Below are 23,426 nucleotides of genomic sequence, written 5' to 3'. Positions count from 1 at the left end.
ACTATCTATGTAAAAGAAAAGAAATGGTATGTAAAAACAAGAAAATCAGAAGAAGATATATCATTAAATTATCAACGTATTATCAACTTCCAAGACAAAAAGCAAAGAGCTTTATAGAATTGAAGGATTAAGATGAATAGAAAAGAAGTTCATGGAAGCTGAGGAAAATTCAGCTTTCAGGAAGGGTATAGCCTAGGGTGCAGAAGGCTGCCAAATGATTTACGACAATAGGAAGTGCCACACTACTTAGGAAGCTTGCAGAGGAAAAAGCTGTAGATCTGCTGACTGAGCTTCAGTTGGTCACAAGAAACATTCAGATTATAGAAATGGCATGATGGACTTCAAATATGGGGTGTACAATTAAGGCATAAAAGTGTCTATGATGAAAGACACGCAGTGAGACCCACAGCATCCTCAACTGCTTTTTTTTGGGGGGGGAGGGGGCAGTGTTATTTTTTTTGAGGAGAGGAGTAACAAATGAAGGATTTTATTTCACTTGCAGGGAAATACATTGAGAACATTTTCCAATAGCTTTAACAAGGCAGAGTCTGGCTCTCATTGTGGTTTCTCCAACATGTCCTCCAGTCACATCACCAGAGTGCTAGACCAGTGACTCATGGAAATTACTCACTGGTCTGGAACTCTGGCCAAAAATATTTGGGTTAATGATGCATATCTCTCTAACACATGGCTTTTTCTCCTTTTACATTTTTACTACTTTATTTTTTTAAGAACCAAATCTTTTGGGAAGATTTGGTTTCATTTAATATGAAAAAGTGTTAACAAATAAAAGGGGAAAAAAAGAGCAACAGAAAAAATGATCCAGTCAACTAGCAAGTTACAAAGGGAGGATGAGGCTGGCATGGACAGCTAACAGTTGAAATAGTACAAAGCAGTTTGGATGAGAGCCATTTAGGTTTTTCCTACCAAAAAGACTTATAATGACAAAAAGTGAACTAATGATAGATGTTGGAAAATGAGAATTTAAGAAGAGAAATTGAAAACTATATTATACAGTGAAGAATAATTACTTCTTCAGAGCATAGAGACGAGATAACTACAAAGCCTTCTGAATGTAACTATTCATTTCTAAAACCCTGTTCCAACAAAGATAATTTCCCAAATGTCATCTGATGCAATAATCCTGAGTTACAGGATTCTAATATTGCTGTACTCTGTGGGGGGAGGGGAATCTACCTACAGAATGCAGTAAACCATCTAAGGAACAGCATGATCTCAGGGACAAGAACTTCCTAAGAAACTTTGTTATTGACAAGAACAATGCTGATTTTATTGTGCTGTCTAGAAAAGATATGGCCAGCTAAAGAACCAAGCTCTTGAGTTACTTGAGTAACTCCTATGAAGAAAAGGTGGTAAAAATCTCAAAAATCCCATAGAATCATAGAATAGTTAGGGTTAGAAAGGACCTTAAGATCATCTACTTCCAACCCCCCTGCCATGTGCATTCTGTAGGAAGATAAATGAATCTGGTTTCCTGCTGTACAACCAGGCGGTTACAGAGAAAGATGAAGTACTAAAAAAAAAAGAAAAGAGACAAAGATCCTTTGAGAAGCCAAGAAGCAGCCTCAAATTTATCATACCTGGCATGTTATATATGAAGTGAAAGGACATCTTGTCCCTACAAACAAAATAAGAACCTAAGCCCAGATTCCTTTATTGTTGTCTAAGTAACTACTTTTAATAGTTTCTTCTTTTCCTTCATGCATTTTATATCACATAACAATTACTGTGTATTATTCACCTCTCTCTCTCTCAATTCTGCAAGCATACACAAGCGTAAACAAACAGTCCTGCAAAGATGTGCTCCTGAGAAGACACTTAGCAATGCAACAAATAACAAACCAATTTTACCCATAATGATTTATACAACTGATGTACACAGCAGTTTAAAACATACACATGGAGACAATATATACAATGAGTGAAAGAGACAGGCAGAAACAGATGTTGTGGAAAACAGAACCATGAGCTGAAAGAGATGCTGACTTTTGGAAATGGATAGCTGCTTTAGCAAAACCTCAGATGCTTCAGCTATGAAACTGAACACCTGATCATTATCACATTTTTCCATCCATCACCTTTGGTTGGCTTTGTTGATCTTGATTCATCTGAGAAAGATGAACACAACAAAGAAAATGCAACTGTTCAGGAAGAGGCAGCAAGAACGGTCTTCATTATTAACCAAACAAATTGAGAACTGAATCATGGGTGTGTCTGAAGCAATGTTGGCAAGAGCATGGGAAGAAGATGATGTTTCTATACTTTCTAACTTTCCCAGGGTTTAAAGAACATCTACGATCAGAACGATTAAGGGACTGGATTCTAAAGCTAAATTTGATCATACAGTGCTTAGACTGCTGATCATTTATTTAAAGCATTAAAAGAATTAGTAATTAAACCACCTTTTTTGGTTTTTTTTTTAAGAACCCTCAAAAAAGGGGGAGGGGAAAGAATTGGGTATGAAACTTGTAAAGTCAATACTACGGCAGGCTAAACCAAATATTTATCAATGTCTAGCTCCAGGAATATTAATCTTCTGATTTCTTCCCATTTGGCTAACAATATCAAAAGATAAGACCTATGTCAGTAATATTGAGTGCTTTCACAGGATCCAAAGCGAATCAGACCATAGTCAAATCCCATTTTTTCCTAAAAGCTACAAGTATTTTTTACAGGTAATCTTTTAAAGCAATAATAATCTCTATGTTGCACTGCTAGGTAGTCCATAATGAAATACAATAGCTTAAACATGCCTGTTTGAAAAACATATCTCAGTACAAGAACAATCCTTGGAAAGGGATTCAGGAAAGTAATATGAGACATTAATGAAATACTGAGCTTTAATATTTTGCCATAATAAGCAAAGATTAAGCTGGATTCTTTTCTGTCTTCAAAGATGAAGCCAGACTCTTTTCAATGCAAGGATGAAAAGTAATGAATACAAACCGAAACAGAGGAAATTACATTTAAACATAGAGAAATGTGCTTTTTAATTATGCATTTATTTATTTTACCGTAAGAGTGCTTCAATACTGGTCCAAACAGTGACTCCATCCTTGGCAATATTTGAAACCCAACTGGACACAGCGCTCAGCAACCTGTTCTGCTTCACCCTACACTGAGACCCCTTCTGATCTCAATAATTCTGAGGTTCTGTAAAGTTTGAAAAGTGAGGTGTGTGTGTGGGGGGGCTTCTTTTAAATTTTACATGGGTGATACAGGGGTCTGCACGCTTCTTCCCACTACTGTCTGTTGTATACATACAATTCCCGGTATCACACTGACATCCTTATCTCAGTTGTGGCTAATCATTTACATTGCTGTAGTGGACTTATCAGTCGAAAGTGAAAGATCCATCATACCACCTCAGCACCATAAACAGACTGTTTTATAATTAAACATATTATAGAATCTGCAACCTGAGGTGGCACCCTGGGGTAAGATTATTTATACCAGGTACTTAATGTTGAGCATTAAAGACTGGAAAACACGCTGAAATTCAACAAATGTGCCATGCAAGGCAGATACATGGGCATTACATGCCACTGCTTAAATACAATGCAGTAAACTGGTTAACATTGTGTTTATAGTATGGCAGTTTATAGTATGGCAGTTGGGGGTTATATCAGTAGCAAAAGAAATGAAGGAAAAATAGTAAGGAGAAAAAAACCCCAACAGATTAAAGAACCTCTGGCTGCCTTCTTGAATATAAAACACTGAAAGAGCTGCCAGCCTCAGGCTCTGTTTTCAGACAAGGTTGGGGTTGCTGCATTCTACTTCCTGAGCATAACAGCTTTTGATTTTGGCCCCAAAGAAGACAAAAGCAGCTGGAGGAAAAAGATTTGGTTTGCCTATACACTTTTAAGGCAACTCAATTACAAGAGGCCAAAACAGAGCCAGAAATGAGGCAGCAAAGCTGTGAAATGTGGTCACGTTGTAAAATCACTCAAGTGGAATACCAACATGAAAAATACCAGGCAAATCACATCCCACCCATTAAAAGCAGGTGGGAAGGTTTGAAATATAAGGTAATACAGCCCTCTAGATTAAGTAACCAAGAGGTACTTACCAGGATGGGTCCTAACTGTACTTTTTGGACTCCTGATTAGGGGTTTCCACTGTCATCACCAAGGAGGGATGAATTGCTTATTAACTCAGGCACTAGGATACAGACTTCCCATTGTTTTCTGTGGCTAATATCCTGAGGTATTTGAAAAGAAAATGATACACTGTTATTTCTACTTCTGAAGTGTCTACCAGTGATACTGTAGTATTTATGGTTCTGGTTTCAAAACCTGTTTAAGGCAGTCTGTGTAGGGAATGCTGCCAAAACAGGTTCTCCCACCTGCTCTCATTTTTTGACCAGCATTACTGAACCGGTAAAGTGAGGACAGCTTAAGATGTTAGTTGTCTATCAAATCCTGCTAAGACTCTACCCAGAAAAGATTCATGAACTGACTTTTTTCTTTTGTTCCTGACACTATGACCAAACAACTATTTAATTGTATATGTTCTGCTTATCAGAGCCTGGCTAAGGCAGTGTGCTCTGTAATCTAGGATCACATATGAATGAGAAAGACACACAACCACATCCTGGACAATGGGGTGGGTGGGGAGGAAATTATAATTTTCACTGAAATTAAATTAATTGAAATTGAATTAATTTCATTTCACTGAAATTAGAGACACAACCTCAATCTCAACTTAATTGAGAATTAACTACAAAGTAGAAAGTAAAGTAGAGGAAATCACTAACAGCTCCTGTGCTTTGGCAGAGAAGTATGAAAAGAGCATCAGCGTACCACTGCACGTCAATTACAGTGCTTGTAAACAAAAATGCTTGTAAACAAGAAAAGATGACGGTGTTATTCTGTATGTGTGCTATTTGGGTACAAGTTCCACACTTGTCTCGCAAGCGCATCTGTGGTGACAGATTCTGGCCTGCTTTTAGATGCCAGGTGGGAAGAGAGAGGCAAGCACATACGGACGTACAGAGCGCCAGGGAATCAGTGCCACTGGAAACGCGGGACGGATGGTGCGCAGACAGAGCGAAGCCGAAGAAAAGGCTCATTGTCCAGGCTACCTGGAGCAGCGCACGATGCTAAAAACGGCTGCGGGGATCTGCGGAGGGCAGAGAACCGGCGCGGTACGGGTGGTAAGAGAGAGGCTGCGAGGGCTCCTCAGGGCCCGGGGCGGGACTGGGTGAGCCGCACCGCTCACCGGGGCTGTCGGTCCCCTCGGGCACCGGGGCCAGGGCAGCGCCCGCAGGGCGGCGCCCGGCAGCTCCGCCGCTCCGGAGGAAACTTTCCCGGCCGCCGCCTCCCTCGCCCCGGACGGCAGGTCGCCAGCCCACCCCAGCCCCTCTCCCCTTCTACCACCGCCACCGCCCCCCTCAGGCCGCGCCTTCCCCTCACCTGGGCGAGGGCGATGGCGGCGGCCCCGGGTCCCGCTCCATCTCTCCGGTGGGGAGGGAGCAGCCCGGCGGCAGTGACAGCTCCGGAGCTAGGTGAGAGCCGCCGCCACTGAGCAGGCGCGGAAGCGGCTGGAGGGCGGGCGGCCCCCGCGATGATGTGGCCGGTGATGCGCAGCAGCCGCCGCCACCACCGGGCGCCTTCGCTTCCAGTTGGAGAAGCTCTCGTGGCGACCTAGCGCCAGAGCCGCTGGTTTGTGCTGGCTCTAGAATGTCAGCACTAGGGCATTTTCCTGCCAGCTGGCTAAAAATAGCTTCCTAAGGAATCCGGCTGATTCCAGTATTTGGGTCAGTTGAAATATTCTCTCGTTCTTGCCCAGCTAGGCTGCGTGCCCTGTGCACAGCACCAAGTGCTTTAGCATAAGTCTGTGAGTGACTCTGTAGACAACAATTGTCTGCATTAAACTAAGCACAGAGGCAAGGCCTTCCTGAGTGCTTTTAATCAGTCCTCAAAACTCTTTGTCTTGAGACACACTTTATATCAATTCATTTAAATAGTCAGGCTGGCTAAACTTGTGCATTTATTATAATTACTAGCATTTTTTAGAATCATATCACACAATGGTTTGCATTGGAAGGGACCTTAAAAATCATGTAGTTCCATGGTCAGGGACACCTTCCACTAGACCAGGTTGCTCAAATCCCTGTCAAACCTGGCCTTGAAAAATGCTAGGAATGGGGCATCTTCTTGCACATCTCCTAATGTTTTTTACCTATGCTTAAATCTCTGCTTTTCCACACATACCCACAGCATCTAACTCCATGGCAGGCCAATACTTGGTGACTTGCACAAGCTGTCTTTTGTTTTGTCTATAGAAAGGAAAAAAGATGCTGTAGACTTGGCTGCTGTCACTATCAAGAAATCCCAGTTCTCTTTTCTTCCTCTTTCTCTCTGAGGAGATCTCTGAGATCTATGACTGGGGCCAAAACAATCTGCACTACTGTAGCGAAATACACAGCATCATCTTAAACTCTTGGGTCAATATGGCACGGAATGAATGAAAGAGCTCAAACCTTTGCATTATTAATTCAGTGGCAGATGGTGCCTCAAGTCTGCATTTGTTGGGAATTTGGGCTATGGGTACTGTTGTCACCTGCCCTGGTAGCAGCCACACATATCCATGCTTCAGGTGTGCTCATATGTGGATATGTAGTTGGGCCACCCTGCAAACCAGATAAAGATCATAACCACTGCTGCAGCCAGTAGGTTAGACCGTACAGCTGATGTTTGGGAACAGCACCTGAGGGTACTATTTCTGGCTTTTCCAATTCCTTGCCTGGTGATCTTGGGCAATCATTTCATCAGTCCCCATTACAGGTTCCTAGATGGTTGTTATGCCACTCCCTCTACCGAAATCACATAATACCCATGGTGAAATAGATTATTTGAGGTTCACACACTGTTACTCTGGGCTGTGTGCTGACTCAGCGGGAGTTGCTTTCGTGGCCAAAAGTCCTCAAGATCTTTCAGTCAGTATGGCTAGCAACAGGAGTTTTTTTTTGAAAAATCAAAATCCTGGAGCACCGTTGGGTAGAAAGGTGCAAACCGTGTTGAAAATTTGGTGGAATGGACCTGGTACATCCCAAGGGAATATTATCCCAAAGGAAGGTGACAGAGGACACTGGTTTGAGACAGGCTGGTGGGAAAACAGGAGGGTAGGCTCTTGCCTGAGGCCCTGCAGAAGGTTTCCTCTGTATTCCGAGAATCACAAAACAGGTTGGGTTGGAAGGGATCTTAATGCTCATCCAGTTCCAACCCCCTGCCATGGGCAGGGACACCTTCCACTAGACCAGGTTGCTCAAAGCCCTGTTAACCTGGCCTTGAACACTGCCGGGGATCATTGCAGCCACAGCTGCTCTGGGCTTGGGATGAGGCTGCCCGGCTTCTCTGCACAGCCTGTTCCAGTGTCTCACCAACCTTATGGTGAAGAATTTCTTCCTAATGTCTAACCCTGTATTTGTTAATTCTAAGATACTGGGATCTGGTTTTTCGTTTGTTCCCTTGTGTTCTGCAATGAGGGCTTATAAACACCGCCCACCTGGTTACTACTTTTTCTCTGTTTTGGCTTGGACTTCCCATCTCGTCTCATATCAAGCGTTCAGTTCTCTTTTCACAGTTTCACATTACAAGCAGACAGGGGCAGAATCTGAAGAGCAAATCCTGAGCAACAGGGTGGCCGGTGTCAGCTGAACTTGGTGGTTGTGCAAGCTGCTTTTCCAAGAGATAGCTGAAATCCCCTCAGGGCCTGACATTTAATTTTAGGTATGTTTGTCAAATTGTGACAGTGAAAACGGGAAGGTTCTCAAACAGGAGCAGCAGCTGGCAGGCCTTCAGGCAGTGCTACCTGCTTGAAGCTTGGTTTCATTTCTCCTCAGGGCGATGAGATGGAGTTTTCATGCCAAATCGTTCCGTAAAGATTTTAACTGCCTCCCCTTTTTTTGTCTTTGTACCGTGAATTGTTTTCATTTCTGCATTATTAACCCCGTATTTACGTGACTGTAGGTGTCTGTGCCAGTGTCCTGCTTTGAGCAGTAGCAGTCATTTTTCTCCTTCTTGGTAGCTGGTGCAGTGCTGTGTTTTGACTTTCAGGCTGGGAACGGTTGCTGATAGCAAGTATGTTTGGAGTTACTGCTCTTGGTGTTTGGTTTGCTCAAGGCCTTTTCTGAGCCTCATGCTCTGCCAGGGAGGAGGGGAGGCCGGGAGGAAGCAGAGACAGGACACCTGACCCAGGCTAGCCAAAGAGGTATTCCATACCATAGCACGTCATACCCAGGATGTAACCGGGAGAGAGCCGGAAGGGCTGGAGCTCTCTGGGGGGATGGAGGAGGTATTGGTTGGTGCTCGGTTGGGCAGGGTGGGGTGAGTTATGGGTCGGTGGCTGGTGAGGTGTTGTATTCTCTTCACTTGTTATTGGCTTTATCATCATTACTTGTAGTAGTAGTAGCAGTAGTGATTGTGTTATACCTTAGCTATTAAACTGTGCTTATCTCAAGCCGTGGGGCCACATTGTTTGGATTCTCCTTCCTAACTCTCTGGGAGTTGGGGGAGCAAGGGGGGGGGTGAGTGAACGAGCTGCGTGGACTTGGTTTAAACCACGACAGCCGGTTATCGGGCGCGGTAAAGAGCGGCGCTAACGCCGTGGAGCCCCATACGAGCCGCTAAATCCTCGCCGTGGCTTTGGGGCGGCTTTGCTCCTCCCGCCCTCCAGAGGGCACTGCGGGGCGGGCCCACGGCCCGGCTCCGTTTCCGGTTGTGTTGGGGCATGGCGGGGGATGGCGGCGTGGCTGCCTCTCGGGAGCTGTTGGCCGTGGGGCTCCGAGGAGGTGAGCGGGCTCCGCGGCGGCGGGAGCGCGGCCGGGCCGGGAGGGTCAGCATCGCTCTCCACTCTGACTGGGGTCCCCCGCAGGCCTCTTGGCCGGGACCAGCGCTGCGGGGCTCCTTCCCCCCCAGCCCTACACGCACCGATCGGGGAGGGTTGAGCCGGGGATCGGGGGGTCGGCTCGGCCTGTGGTGAGCATCGGGCCTCCCCCAGCGGCGGGCAGCCCGAGGAGGGGCCTTCTGAGGCGGGCCGGGTGCCGGTGCTTGCTCCCTTACGCGGCGTGTTTCGAAGGAGAGCCCCTTTCCCAGGCAGTGCTGCTGCGGTACGAAGTGAATACAGTGAAAGACCACGTTAAATGAGTATCCTTAGTGGTAACAGCGTTTCTGTGAGGATAAAGAAGTGTTAGAAGGAAATAAACCTTCACTTTATTTAACGATAATAGGCCAACGGGTCAGTAGACGGTGTAAGGTCTTGACTAATGCAGCGTTTCCCCTACATAGTTTGGCTTTTACGGCGCTATTCTTGGAAACAGTTAATTTAGGTCGTCAGCACCACTGTTCTGGCCTGATTTCATTGATGGCCACCACAGTCACGCACGTGAGGGAAGGGGTTGAAATCAGTGTAAGTAGCACATGTTAGATGCTACCTCACTGTGTTTGCTGCGGGGTGTTACAGGTGGTTTATTTGTGCATTAGGAACTGTCACTAAATAAATCTTGACAAAGACTAAAAACAATCGAAGCCCATATGAAGTGACCTGCTGGGTCAGGCCAGTGGTCTGCATAGCTCAGTATTCTTCCTTCTAAGAACTGCAGTAGTAGATGGTAGTTGCAGAGGACTTAATAGAATCTCCAAGTGGTCTGGGTTGGAAAGGACCTTAAAGGTCATGCAGTTCCAACCCCATTTGCTGTGGGCAGGGGCACCTTCCACTAGACCAGGTTGCTCACAGCCCCATCCAGCCTTGCCTTGTTAAACTTGTTAGTTTAAGCACTGTGTACTCCCTATTCTTGTAACTGCCCTGTGTCTGCACCTAAAGGGGAGGGATGCTAGAGGGTATATTCCTGCTTAGTCCTTGCAGTGCCTCATTATAACTCTGCTGCCTTGAATTTATCTAATTCTGTGTTGAACCTGCAAAGCAGTAGTGAGCTTCACCAGTTAAAATGTGACATTTGTGACTGATGAAGGTGAACATTCAAACACTCGTTTGTTTCCAGGTCTGGAAGAAACGTTGTTGATCAGATCAAAATGCAGCAGCAAGGAGGCCACAGCCTTACAGACAGTGAGGATGCCGAGGAGTAGCCGTAAGTACAGAGGGATGATCACTTCCCTGACCCGGCTGGCCACACCATTTCTCTCTTGCTGTTTATGTCTTGGGAAATTGAATACTGTTTAAATTAATAGGCAACTAGAAATAGCAGCTGAAATGCAATCTGTTTAAATGCTTATATTTCTGAGGTATAACTGTATAAACTAATGTGCATCTGTTTGTTTATATGCACGTGATAATTATTTCTTTTTCAGTTTTGGACCGAGTACAGAGCTTTTTACCACAGATGGCCCATGCAAATGATGAGCTAAGAAGAAAAATGATTACAGCACCAGCTCATCAGTTTGATATTGAAAATCTAGACAGTGCAACAGAAAAAGTTATAGAAATGGTAAATACTTACTGAAATTTTATTTCATAAAATTACATGTGGTTAAAATAATGATCTGATCTTAGAATGAGCTGATTTGATAGATAAAGCCAAGTCTTTACTATTTTAGTCCACGATCTGCAAATTCAAAACATAGATACAGCTTATTTTGGTTTAAATTTACTGCTTGGTTTTCACACTTACAGAATTTAATGACTGAGGATGAAGTAGTTTAAGGTGAGAATAAGACAACATTTGGATCAACAATTCTGAATCAAAATTATGTCACAAATTTATTCTAAATATCTTGTGGGTGATTTTAGAAACTGGACAAGATAAAAGGAGTAGTAAGGCATATTGGAAGGCTTTATTATAAGAGTAATAACTGGTTTTCAGCTGTGCTTTGTAGGTGTTTTTAGGACTGACTATAGATCTTGGGTTTAGAAAAGTTGTTAGTGCTGTGATCCTTTATGGCTGGTATTTGTCTTATTTACTTACATCAGTGTTTTCCTTCTGTTTTTAACTGAAGTGTTACAGCCACAAACTCATGTAAGAAAATCTTAATATGAAGGTGATGTGATAGGTGCGTGTCCCTGACATGCCTTCAAGCCTGCAGACCTGCAAGATAAAAAGGCAGAAACAGGCAGCTTGGAGTTTGGGGTGTGAGCTGTCAGAACAATTTGTTGGCCACTGGCTGGATTCAGAGTTCTCCTAGGTTGTATCCAGCCTACGTGCGGTAGGTTGTCCAGTGCTGGTATATGCTGAAGAAATGGCCTTGTATTTGCTGAAGGGCAATATGAATTATAATTTAAATATTTAGGAATCTGTTAATATTTGCCATAATCCTAGGAGAACTCAGAAGTTAGTCTAATTGTGATTGTGGTTTTCTTATGGTATTAATCTCTTATGTGTTCGCTTTATGTTTTACTCAAATGATTGAAGCGATATAGAAATGTATAATGAGCTAACTAAGGTCTTTTTCCTCAGAATGTGGCTGTAGTTGAACTGAGTGATTCTGATACAGATGAAGAGATATTAACTTCAGAAGATGACTCTGAATCTGAAGATGACTCTATAGCTGGCGAAGTGACAATAGACAACATTAAGTTTCCTAAACAAAAGAGAGAAAAAGGCAAAATAGAAATTCTGGACAGCAAAGTGAATGAGTAAATCTATTTTATTTTACAAAAAAAAAAAAAATAAATTAACCAAACCAAACTCACCGGAAACCCCAAATCATGTTTCTTACTTTGAAGACTTGGCCCTTAAAAACACCTTGTTTCCTGATGTAGCGTCCCTCAGAATCATGTGAAATGTCGTAGTTTACGTGGTGGACAATTTAGGATCCACTCATGACTGGCTGGATTTCTAAAGAACTAAGTACAGTTTTATTCATTGAGCAACATGGAAGTTAATTTCATAGCAGATTAGACTAAGAAAGCAGCTAACATTTGCGGCACTTAGAGCTAGTTAAGTTAAAATTATTGTTCTGTTGCTTTGTTGAAGAAAGGTTGTTGAAGGAAGATTTTTGTAGTGTGCTGGAAGAGGTTTTTGCTTCAAGGTCAGGGAAAAGTTAACTAAGAAAAAAAGCTTTGTTTTTTATATCCCATATCCCATAAAGTGTTATGCACAATGCTTCAATATTAAACAGTATCTTGAAGTGCGATAGAGGTATGTTTACATTGCATTCACGGCAGTGACTGTTGAACACTAAAGCAACAGCTGAGTATTTCAAGGTGAGCTGGCATGGGTAAGGGCAGCCATGGCTCTAAAGAGAGGTCAGCAAAGGATTATTTACGTTTTTTGCCTGCACTGAAGTCCCTGTCATTATAGGTAGTCTGCTAGCTCCTATCTGGAACATTTGTGGCTGTAGTGTAGATACCCTCAGTACTTAAACAGTCAAGTCTGCTGCTGTGGTATTACAATTGCTTTAAGCTACACTTTTTGTGTCCCATTTTCCCTGCCACATTTATGTCCTCTCCATTCTGTCACTGCCAGAAGAAAAAAAGCTACATTTTCAGCTGGCCTATACTTAGGTTAGCTTGAAACAGTTGTAAAAACTAAAATCAGTGAAAGTATGTCTCATTCATACTTACCTCAGATTGATCAAATACAGTTATTTAGGCTGTTGTATTTACAACATAAAACAGTTTGCATTTCAGAAGTATCTGTTGTGCTCCTGAATGTCATTGTTTGTTTATTAAAGGAACTTTTTATCCTATACACCATTAAAATTTTCTATATTGTATTTCCTCAAATGTTAAACTTGATGTCATGACATGAAACCTGCAGTTATTTAGAGAATTTCCTTTGAATCCCATACTTAAAGCTATCTGTTTCTGTATTATTTGTGATAAGAAATAACAAGGATTCTGGTCTTTCTTTCACAATGTGACTTAAAATAGAAAAGGGGCTTGAATTACTGGGATTAACTAGTTAAACCACAAAAAGTTATAAGTGAAGAAAGGATGGGAATCAGAGAATGGGACTGCTACTTTAAATGGCAAGCCCACAGATCAGGATAAGCTTTGAGTGAAGTTGCACTCCTAGAAGGGCAAGTGGTCTTAGTATGCTTAGTTTGCTAGGTGAGGTCCCTATGGAAAATTTTCTTCAAACTGAAGAAGCTTGAAAGCCAACATCTTAACTCAGTCATTTTACAAGGGATTTTGTAGACAGAAAAAAAAACCCAAACAAACCCACAAAAATTGTGAAAGACAAAGTAATAATCATGCTGTAAGAATCAGTGGTAAGAGTCTATGTGAACAAAGTGATTTTAATCTGTTAATGTAGCCACCTTTCAAATTGCAGGCAGAATCACACATTCCATATCAACAAGAAGATAGAAAATAGTTTCAGTAACTTCAGCTTGATATGCATAGTTTAACACCAATGTTGAACTCTGTATGTACTATACAAAGATCAAAGTAAGTGCACTTTCTTGCAATGGTTTACGTCTTGTGGCACGAAGGTTTTCTATACTGCTGAAGAATCCCAGAGCAGAATGTTCAGCTGCTCCTGTAAAATTTAAACTCATTATCACAGAAATGGCATAATCAGTGTATTTTAGTTCAAAAGAAACCTGGTAACTAAAGATTTAAATGATTGTGTAAATATGTTCACACAAATAAGAAGTAGGCATGTAAGAATTCATTCCTCATTTGGACTTTAAAAAATAAACTAAACTGTGTACTTGGTATTTTGGGGGGGATTGTGCTAACTGCTGCTGTATAATTTAAATAACTTCAGGTTAGTTTCCAAATGCTTTATCTGTCAGCAAGACTAAAATTTGGCCTTGATCTATAGAAACTTATCCATGGAATGGGTTTTACTTGGATTTTTTTTGTTACAGCGCTGCAGAAGGCCTATCCTAGGCATGGCATTAAGTGCTTCTTTAAGATACAAACTCTGCCGAATGTTTACTTTCCAAGTGAAGCTGTTACTTTAATATTCCACAGTGATGGCTTTGGTTCTGAGATATTCATGAAGAGCTTCTTCACCTATACAAGCACAATAGTCACCAGTTAGCATAGCAGCTAAATAAATGTTGTCAGTCACTGTAATTGTATTATTATTAAGAAAAATAATAAAATGCGTTAGCCAGTATAAGAGTCGTTATGGAACAATGGAAACTCATTGACTTACCCTCCCACTGAGATCTACAGAACTGGTTTGACAAGAAGAGGCCAAATCCAACAGATGTGGAAAGAACAAGGAGCTGGAATTTAACAAGCAGCCACCTGGGTGGGACTGAAGCATCGGTGGTCTCTAGATAGCCACTGGGGGCTCATAGTTGAATTTATGAACTTCGGTTTGCCTATGTTACAGTTTCTGGGTAGAGAAGCTGTGTAGAAATTGGTAGTCTTTCTTTTCCTGATACTATTACTCATTTTGGTTTCAGAAAATGGGATACTTGCTAGAGATTCTAAAGGCAAAAATCCGTTGCGTCACTGAACATTTTTTGTTGTTTTTCTTTGCTGTGAGGCCTGATCTGTCCAGACTTGCGAAGTTTCATTGAAAGATGAAACTTCACTTTTTTTGAAGCTAGTGTTGAAAAGATTTTTTTAAATGCATCTTTCTTCAGGGCTGTTGGCAGATTTTGATAACATTTTAATGCATAAAAGTTTCCCATGGATTTAGAAATTCAGAAGAATTCATTCATTTATTATTCTGAGGAAAATGAAAGATTTTGGCCAATAACCTTTGCTGCTTGGCAGCATTTTGTAACCTGTACATAGTTCTGGACAAGCTGTAATATGAATGCTCTGAGAGGAGTTGGAGGGGAATATTCTGTGTGCTGTAGCATTATCGGACAGATGTACAGGGAGGGCTGAAACGGAGTCATTGAGGCAGAATATTGTAGGGATGGGAGAGGATTATTGTAGTTGGAGGCATGTAGGAGATGCAGGAAATGTATCTGTAGTTCACATTTTATTAGGTGGACTCTACACAGGTGAGGTCAGATAAGAGATGAGGGAGGGAGAGAACAACTTACCTAAATCTTTCCCAAAGCCAGACTGCTTAAATCCACCAAATGGGGCTGCCACATCAGTTTTGTTGTATGTGTTAATAAAAACTGTTCCAGCTTCTAGCTTTTCACTGATGTAGAGAGCTTTGCTTATGTCTTTCGTGAAAACTCCTGAGGCTAAGCCATATTCTGTGCTATTTGCCCGTTGCAGCACTCCATCGACGTCCCTGTGAGGGAAGGAAATGCCTGATTTACAGCTAGGCAATATAAGTGTTAGCAACCTCCCACCTTCAGTGTCATTGAAGCTTTTCTCATGCTCAGTCTTCTCCAGTTATCTTTTCTAAAGTCAACATACTAAGGACTAATCAATGTGTTAACATGACAGATCTACAGAAACTCACGCTTGCTCCAGACTTACAAAGCTCTCAATGTTATATGTGACTGGTTCAGAAATGTCACTAAGAAATGTCAAAGTTGTAGGACACATACTGACTGCTCAGCTACAGTGCAGTTTAGGGATTAAAGAGCAATACAAAACCACTTGGAAACTGACCTTGGCCATGAATCAGTTTATGAATCAGTTTGCTAAAATTTTGTCCTGTGTTACAACTTAATGGAGAATAAATGCTGAAACTTGGACTTCCATCAAGCCACAACTTTCCAGGCCACTTTTAGGGTGCTATTTTCTATTTGTATCTCCGTGCATAGTTTATGGATATGATGGGTTATCTGTGTGACTGGTTCTTAACTGCATTATCAAGCTATAGAAAATTAAACCTAGTGGAAATAGTTACATGAAGTTTCTGTATAGGGTTTTAATCTCATCTTGTGTGTAAAATAATTCCTACGATTTGGAATGAAAGCTATTGAAACTGGCAGTCTACAAAGTATATAGAGGGATTTTCATTTGCAACAGTAATGTGCCAGTGTTACACAATGCACAATGCTAATGTAGTCTTTTGTGACAGAGAAAAATAAGTGATTCCACTGTAAGAAATACACATTTTAATTTGATCAAGCTGTTGTAATTACCACGTAAGTGTCAGTAAAAAGGTTTCTCTGAATACTGAGGCTTACTTAAGAACTGGCATTCTATCCTGTCACACATTGCTAACAGTATTATTTCTATATTGATGTGGAGCAGGATACTATAGAGGGTATTTCCTCAGAATTTGGCTGGAAGCCGATCTAGGGACCCAGGCTGGTGTTAACAAGATTTAACAAAATTGTACTACGTATGCTATCATTTCTACACTTAGGGTGAAAATGAGAAAGTTTCTAACAGTAACTGGAGGAAAACATACCCATTTTTAAATTTAGAGATGACCATCACAGGACCAAAGGACTCCTCCTGGGCAATATACATATGGTCTTCAACATCCGTGAATACAGTGGGTTCCATGAAGAAACCTAAACAGAGGACAGAGCATCATTCGAACATGGCAAAAATGCTTCCCAGTTCCTACTGTCCAGGCCACCTCTTTTCCATACTTCACACTCATAGATAAGTTGAGACTTCAAACAGAAAATATCAAGATTGATGCGAATGACGTATGAATGCATGTGTGTAAGCACCAGAGAAACAGCAGAAAAAGAATGAAAGAATGGCCTGTATTGAGCAAAGCAACAACTGTTCCCTGCCAGGCCAGAAGGTCTGTATGCCACAGCCCAGGTGACATGCTTTCTGACAAAAGGAAGACAAGGTTACAGCATACTACAGAGGCCACTGATTTTCTTGTTACCTTATCAGCAGATAGACTATAGCCATTAAGATCAGTATATTCCAAACAAGGAAAACTATGCGATGGGCAAGAACTTTGCCTAAAATTTGTAGATGTTCAAGTAAAGAAAATTCTGAGGCAAAGAACCTGTCCAAAAGCTAGCACATCATTGGCAATCTAAAACTGACCCGCTGTTATACACAAACAATCCTGGTCATCTACATCTTGGTGAGTGAGTGCATTCCACTTTGAGTGGGCAAAATCAACTTCGGAGATTTTATATATATGCTGCCCCCTTCCATAGGACTTCCTGTTTAGTTTTGTTACACTGATTTTGTGTAGGTATGGATCTCCACTTTCATTTTATTTAGGGATGCAAGCGTTTTCAAATTCTGATGCAAATGTTTGATAAAGGGTAGATGTCCATGAGAAAACAGTGCTTTCTTGCCTGTCCACTAAACTTACCATGCATGTTATCTATATAGCAAAAAGAGGGGTTGATAATAATACCTTATACAAACTCTGCTAGCAGTTTCCTCAGTCAGCTTTAGTGGTAGTGTGATCTAAATTAATATACTTATGGCACATGAAAGTTCAAGGATAGAGCAAAAAAAGCCTCAGTGCCTCACAAAGAAATAGGAATAGATGAGGAAAAGATTCTTGTACAGACTAGATTCTGTTCAATTTCATATGTTAAGCTTCAGTTGCAGAGCTTCTCTTAATATGAGACCTGAAAACCCTATTCTCAAGTGGTATCTTGGACTTATCTGGTACTGTTCCCATGATATTGCTACTTCACATAATGCAGCAGAGACAATCATGATGGCTTTTGTTTCAAGTGTAGAAGTTCCAAACACCTCTGAACAGTATTTTACCTGGTCTATGAACTTGTCTTCCTCCATACACTAGAGTGGCTCCTTCTTTTACTCCAATTTCACAATACTGCAGCAGCTTCTCCAAATGTGCCTTGTGATTTTGTGGACCATGGTCTGTGGATCTATCGAGTGGGTCACCAATTTTCATCTTTTTTATTTCTTCCACCTACAGGTTACCCAATTAAAATGAAGTTATGCAACACAGCAAATAGTTGGTAAAATGACCTGTGATTGAGGATGCTTTGGGTTTTGTGCTGTGAAGTTGGGCTCTAAAAAAGGGCTGGATTCTTAGAAGGTGGAATGCTCCTCCCTTTCTAAAATGAGGCTTTGCCTTATGTTGGGTGATGTTCTGAAAGTTTTGGATGCTGTTTTCATGTACTCATTCTCTTCTGCTATTAAGATAGGCATGTAAAGCGCTAGGTTTTACCAGTGGTAAATGAATTATGACAGTGATTTCCTGTTCTTGAGCTAAATAAATGAATTCTTCATCAGTACAGTGGATTTTTAATAATGACCTTCATTTTATTCTAGCTGTGCTTCCAATATGCCTTTTCTTTAGGCTTCACAGCAGGCTTCAATCACATTGATTAGGTTCAGTAATTCTTTTTATCTTACTTTCATAGTCAAATATGAAATATCACCAGAGGTGCAATATCTATTTCAGTGTCACTTATCTGTGCATTACTGATGAAAATATCTCCCATCAGTGCCTTCCTTTTAACTTGTAAGAGGTTCCTGAGAAGGAGCATTGCCTATCACAAGCAATAATGAGAAATTAAACAACTGAAAGTAAGAATAAATGCTTATTCTTGTTAATGAAAGAATAAGTGTCTATCATAGTGGAAGTTTGTGCCATGATAAATTATCTGCATAAACTTTAGTCCTTCAATAACTTACCACTTTGCTAACAAATTCATCATGGATTGATTCTTCCACAAACAGCCTGCCAGCTGCAATGCAGTTTTCTCCTTTGTTGAAATATACTGCTCCCATACCCTGATCAGGGAAAAAAACCCATTAATATTTATATGCATCCTTTTGTTCACTCTCCCTTTCATTCTGTTCCCTTGGGTTACATTCTGTGTTTGTGACCCTCAAAGCATAATGCTTTATGTAAAGGGGCATCAACAATGGAACAAGCAGACTAATCTTAGAACTGGCAAAGACACTTCCACAGAAACAAATGTCTCAGGATGAACCCATTAGCACTGCTCTTTTCATTTCCATCAGCATTCCACAGAATCACCTGCTGCAGCATCACAGAGGAGAGGGCTGGCAGCACCACCAGAGAATATAAAACTGCTAATCCACTGAGCCATACTGCTTGTGTTGAAAGTCACATATATCTGGGTGAGCATTACCTAACTCTATTTCAAGAATGTGAATTCAGATCTCATGCAGTTTGTTCTTTTTTATTTATCAAGATCTGACAGCTGATATTGCTCTTCCAGGGGGTAGGGAGGTGAGGGAAAGAAAAGCAGGACAAATGAAACTCCTACAAAATCGTTTTCTGGCAGATACAAAGGCATAAGGTTAATTTGGCTAGTGAAAATACTTTGCAGCTATACGCTGTTATGTTGTATTTTCTAATGTATATTTCTTGTAGTACTGATCCCTACCTTTTTGGTGCAGTATGAACAGTTTTACTGTGATGCCTAAATAAAATCCTGCAGAAAAAGAGCCTGTTTTCTGACAGATTGCATGATTTTTCATGCAAGGCCTCCCTACAGCAGTTTTTTGGCAAGAAGAATATTGCAATACTGTGAAGATGCATCACAAAGGCTTGGAATATATTTGACTTCAAAGTAACATTACCATTTTTACAGCTCTGTCAAGTTCACAGTCACTGAATATGATCAATGGTGATTTGCCACCAAGTTCAAGAGAAACTTTCTTCAGATTAGTGGCTGCACTGTAAAAAAAATACATAATTATATAAAAATCCCATTAATATAGCTGATTTCATTATTTCCTTTTAACCATATCTAGTGAAAATGTATAAACCTCTGTTTTCCAATAGTAGAATTCTACATAAACAGCCATAAGTAATTACACTTTTCTATTACTTCTACATGCACAATATAGCTAATAATATACTTCATAACTAGACGGAGCAGTGTGTATTTATGAATCTTTTGCTGAGAGTACCTCTTCATAATCTGTTTACCAGTTGGTGTTGAACCAGTAAATCCAACTTTGCGAACATCAGGATGTTCAGACAGGTGCTGTCCCACTAAACCACCTATTGGGGTGAGGAAAGGGGTTTAAATGGACAGTACTAGATATCTTTACTACTGCAGCAGCAGCACTGGAACACAGAAAGAGCTATCAAAATGTCAGTCAAGTACAATATCACATCCTTATTTATATTTATAGCTTTATTCATATGACTATGAAAAGTCTCACTTATGTTAACTTGGATCACGTTAGTGTCTCCAAATTCTCCCATCTGCCTGGACTGAAGAGCTTCCTTCTTAATATTCCACTGTAGGTGGAATAATCTAATTTGTAATCTAATAACAGAGCCTACCACATAGTTACTTTGTCACCTTTCTCAAGGAAAGAGGAAAATGGTGTCATTGGGTAACATGGTTTGGACCATTACTAACGTATAGTGCACCTTACCAGCTTGCTCTAGGTCTCACAGTTACATTTAAATACTTTCAAGTGACGAGAAGATTAAGAGAAAAAATGAAGTTTTAGAATTAAATAAAACATGTTTCTTTATAATACATTGTTTTTCAGAGTGTTCATGCTATTTATGTGACCTTGTACAGGGTGTAGGAGGCTGACAGCCCCTACCACTAGCTAGAGCCAACTGACAAACAGGTATTTCCCATTCTGCTCTGGAAATATGTGGCATTGCTCTATGACGCAGTTGCAAGCCTACTATCTGTGAAGACACAAGTGCTTAGTTAGTAGGTCTTCAAAAAGGTAAAATTCTAGTTCACCAGTTTTAGCATGATCTACTCTTCCCATAAAAATTATCAGTTCAAGTTTTACCTGAACCAGGCAGAATATTTATAACACCCTTAGGAAATCCAGCTTTAGCGACAGTTCTGCAAACTTCAAGGAAGTCAGAGGTGTGACCTAAATAGAAACATTCAGTGTAAGTCTCCTATTTTAATTAAATGTGTGATGATAACTTTTTCTTTCAATGTATCTCAATTTTGATACACTACTCATCTTACACTATTGACAAATTAAAAGTGATGGCTTCTTGCAGAAGAGAATTCATTCTTGAAAATGAGAGTAGCATCAGACCAGAACTGAAGATAATCACTACCCTGTATCATCAAGGTGTTTTGTATTATTTTACATGCACTTTAAAACATATGACACGGGCAACCTATGAGTACATACGACAGATCATATGGGTGAAACTGGCTAGATTGCTAGATTGCCTGAACAAATAGTGGAATACCTGAGCCACCTATACGTTCCTTTTTGGTTTTACCTGAGCTGGCTTGAGTACAAGTGTGTTGCCTGCAGCCAAGCATGCTGCACTCTTCCATGCAAGCATCATCAGTGGGTAATTCCACGGGATAACAATCGCACAGACACTTAAGGCAGGGAAAAACAGTGAAAAATTACATTTTTGATGGCAGCTTTTTAATGTCTTCTCTGTATGTCAAGGCTGTCACTAAGAAATAAAAAGCTATACTTACCCAATGGGCTCTTTCTTGGTGAATGTTAGATTATGGTTTGGACGGGCCTGGTTAATTGGAATTGTAGCACCCTAAAATACAGAGGGCGGACAAATCTTGGTACTTATTAATCATTTTTATTACAAATATATTTGCCATGTAAGTATGTTTTGGAAAGCCACAGAGTAGGCTTCAAAACCAGAAGCATTTTTGCATCAGAGAAAGGGGCAGGGGTGCTTGTACTGTATGATTTCCTACTATGCATACTGTAGTCAACTCCTGATTTTCAGTGGGATGAAATAAATGCATAGATAACAAAAGTATGGAAGAACAGAACGTGAGGGTCTGATGAACAAAAAGAAGCTGAATTATGTCCTTGATTGTGGATTTTAAAGATACTTGAGGAAAAGCTGTTGGACCTGTGCCATGTGCTGTACCACCAGGCAAACTCACCAGCCTTGGTCAGAATGTAGGATAGCTCATGAGTCTCTGCACTTATCTGCATGATGACCACAATGACATTCTACTCTATGAATAATTAAGACCTGACTAAGGATGCAGATCCACTGTGACACCTCAGCAATTTTCTTACACATTTAGAGTCACATTTTAAATCCATATTCTCCATTTGGATACAAACTGTCCTTTTCCATATTCTCCATTTGGATACAAACTGTCCTTTTTTATGCTAGGGAAAATCATTTAGGTAAAACTCTATTTTTGCTTTGTTTTTTGATTCCTTGATTACTTTTGCTAACAATGCTTTTTGGCACTGTATCCGGAAAAAAGAAAAGGTAGAGAAACACTGACATTGATTGTTTCCCCTTACAGATTCACTTGCCTGAATTTTGTCACACCATCCAGCAAAGTATCTGAATGTTTGCACAGACATTCCAACATGGGTCTTCAAAGCTAAAGTGTAGAGAGCTCCTGAGTCAATGGACTCTATTGTTGCTAATTCTTCTTGATGTTCTTCCATCAGGTCTGCAAGTCTTTAATAAAAATGTTAAAAATGCACATCAAAAAGAAATTACATCTAACCATTGATGCCCTAAAATTATATTTGTTATGGGAATTTGGTAATTAAAATAGCATTTTTACTGAATTTTGACGTGGAGCACTGGAGCCATTGCTCATTTGTGTCAGTAAGAGCTTGAACAATTGCCTGTTAAGCTTGCAGATGTCTTCATATTGGCTATAGTAGACACTGGATGATAACATGAACTGTGAAAACTTAGTTGATTGTTCAATTATGGGTTTGTCAATAAAATAGTAATTAGAACAACTGTACTTCTTTCCTGGTGTACTACAAGGAGCCAATTATAGAAAATAAGACTAGTAGGTTAGAAAGCAAATACACAGTAACATAACAAATGTCAGCTAAACAAAAGTAGCGGGAAGGAGTATTTGGGATCTTGGTTTAAGATTTGAGAAACCAGCTTCCTAATGCTGTTTTATATTGTCTGAACTTGGGACTGAAATATTTGAATGCTAGGTGCTTCAAAGGCACCTAGATGTCCAAAGATGTAGCTCCAAAGCTGTAATCAACTTGAATTTTATGTGCATTTGAAAATCTGTTCCACAGTCTCCTTGAGCCTCAAGTTCTCCATCTGTTAGATTTATGAAGCAGCACAGTGAGGTGTAGGAAAGACTGCATTAAATATCATTGAGTTAATAGCTGAGTGTCTCAAAAACATATCTGCACATACCCTCATGAGGAGCTCTTGCAAATTTAACGATCCCCTGCTCAGGCAAAGAGGCCTGTTTGCATGAATTATTTTTTACATTCAGTCTTGGATCTCTCACATGGAAGTGAAACAGATGCACCAATGTTTTTCTTAAGCTTCTGTCTGTGTTTTGGTACTCAGGCATATAATCAATGCTCCCATGTGATTTTAAGAGCTTAACCAAGTGCATTTCACATCCTGTAAAGAGTTATTCATACTGAGTGTGAAACCTATTTTTCCATTATATATATTCTATCCGTTTAAAGCATTTTCAGAGATGTGGAAAACTACTCTTTAATACCTGTTTAAACTTGGAGACCCAGCTACATGTCAGGGCATCAGCAATAGTGTGTAAAAGAATGGATACAGCATGTCAGGGACAAAGGAGAAGGTTCCATTTAATGCATGCTTAGTATCTTCCATTAATGACTCCTTGAGACAAAGTAGTAGAGCTAGGGGTTTTAATGGTACAAACCTTCTCTTTGATTCAGCACACAAAATCTCTAGTTGAGCAGAGGCAGAGAAAAAGGGGCCTTGTTTGAAT

At 40.6% G+C, this 23,426-nt stretch overlaps 3 protein-coding genes across 3 annotated transcripts in view; 1 reads left to right on the top strand and 2 right to left on the bottom strand.

Annotated features, from left to right (window-relative positions):
- The window catches only part of SLC41A2 (solute carrier family 41 member 2), a 52,184-nt gene extending 46,546 nt beyond the window's left edge, over nt 1–5,638 (bottom strand). Inside the window, exons 1-2 of the mRNA XM_034063271.1 lie at nt 5,436–5,638; nt 4,091–4,222 (exon numbers count right to left, since the gene is read on the bottom strand). The gene's annotated coding sequence lies outside the window, so the exon portion shown is untranslated. The remainder of the gene's footprint in view (nt 1–4,090; nt 4,223–5,435) is intronic.
- Nucleotides 5,639–8,723: 3,085 nt separating this feature from the next.
- On the top strand, nt 8,724–15,711 carry NOPCHAP1 (NOP protein chaperone 1). Its single transcript, XM_005150428.3, has 4 exons — nt 8,724–8,815; nt 10,025–10,111; nt 10,332–10,468; nt 11,435–15,711. The coding sequence occupies exons 1-4, from the start codon at nt 8,755–8,757 to the stop codon at nt 11,615–11,617; spliced, it is 468 nt and encodes a 155-aa protein (XP_005150485.2). The 5' UTR covers nt 8,724–8,754; the 3' UTR covers nt 11,618–15,711.
- ALDH1L2 (aldehyde dehydrogenase 1 family member L2) overlaps nt 13,195–23,426 on the bottom strand; it is a 36,622-nt gene continuing 26,390 nt past the window's right edge. Inside the window, 12 exon segments of the mRNA XM_005150427.4 lie at nt 13,195–13,944; nt 14,940–15,139; nt 16,217–16,322; nt 17,509–17,674; nt 18,406–18,504; nt 19,324–19,420; nt 19,657–19,750; nt 20,512–20,562; nt 20,565–20,598; nt 20,966–21,071; nt 21,177–21,247; nt 21,997–22,147. Coding sequence (XP_005150484.3) covers nt 13,889–13,944; nt 14,940–15,139; nt 16,217–16,322; nt 17,509–17,674; nt 18,406–18,504; nt 19,324–19,420; nt 19,657–19,750; nt 20,512–20,562; nt 20,565–20,598; nt 20,966–21,071; nt 21,177–21,247; nt 21,997–22,147 — 1,231 coding nt within the window. The 3' untranslated portion in view covers nt 13,195–13,888.

Source organism: Melopsittacus undulatus, chromosome 5, assembly GCF_012275295.1.
Source record: "Melopsittacus undulatus isolate bMelUnd1 chromosome 5, bMelUnd1.mat.Z, whole genome shotgun sequence".
In the NCBI taxonomy this organism is placed as follows: Eukaryota; Metazoa; Chordata; class Aves; order Psittaciformes; family Psittaculidae; genus Melopsittacus; species Melopsittacus undulatus.
Note: the sequence above shows the minus strand (reverse complement) of the source record. Positions and strands in the feature narration are given on the sequence as shown.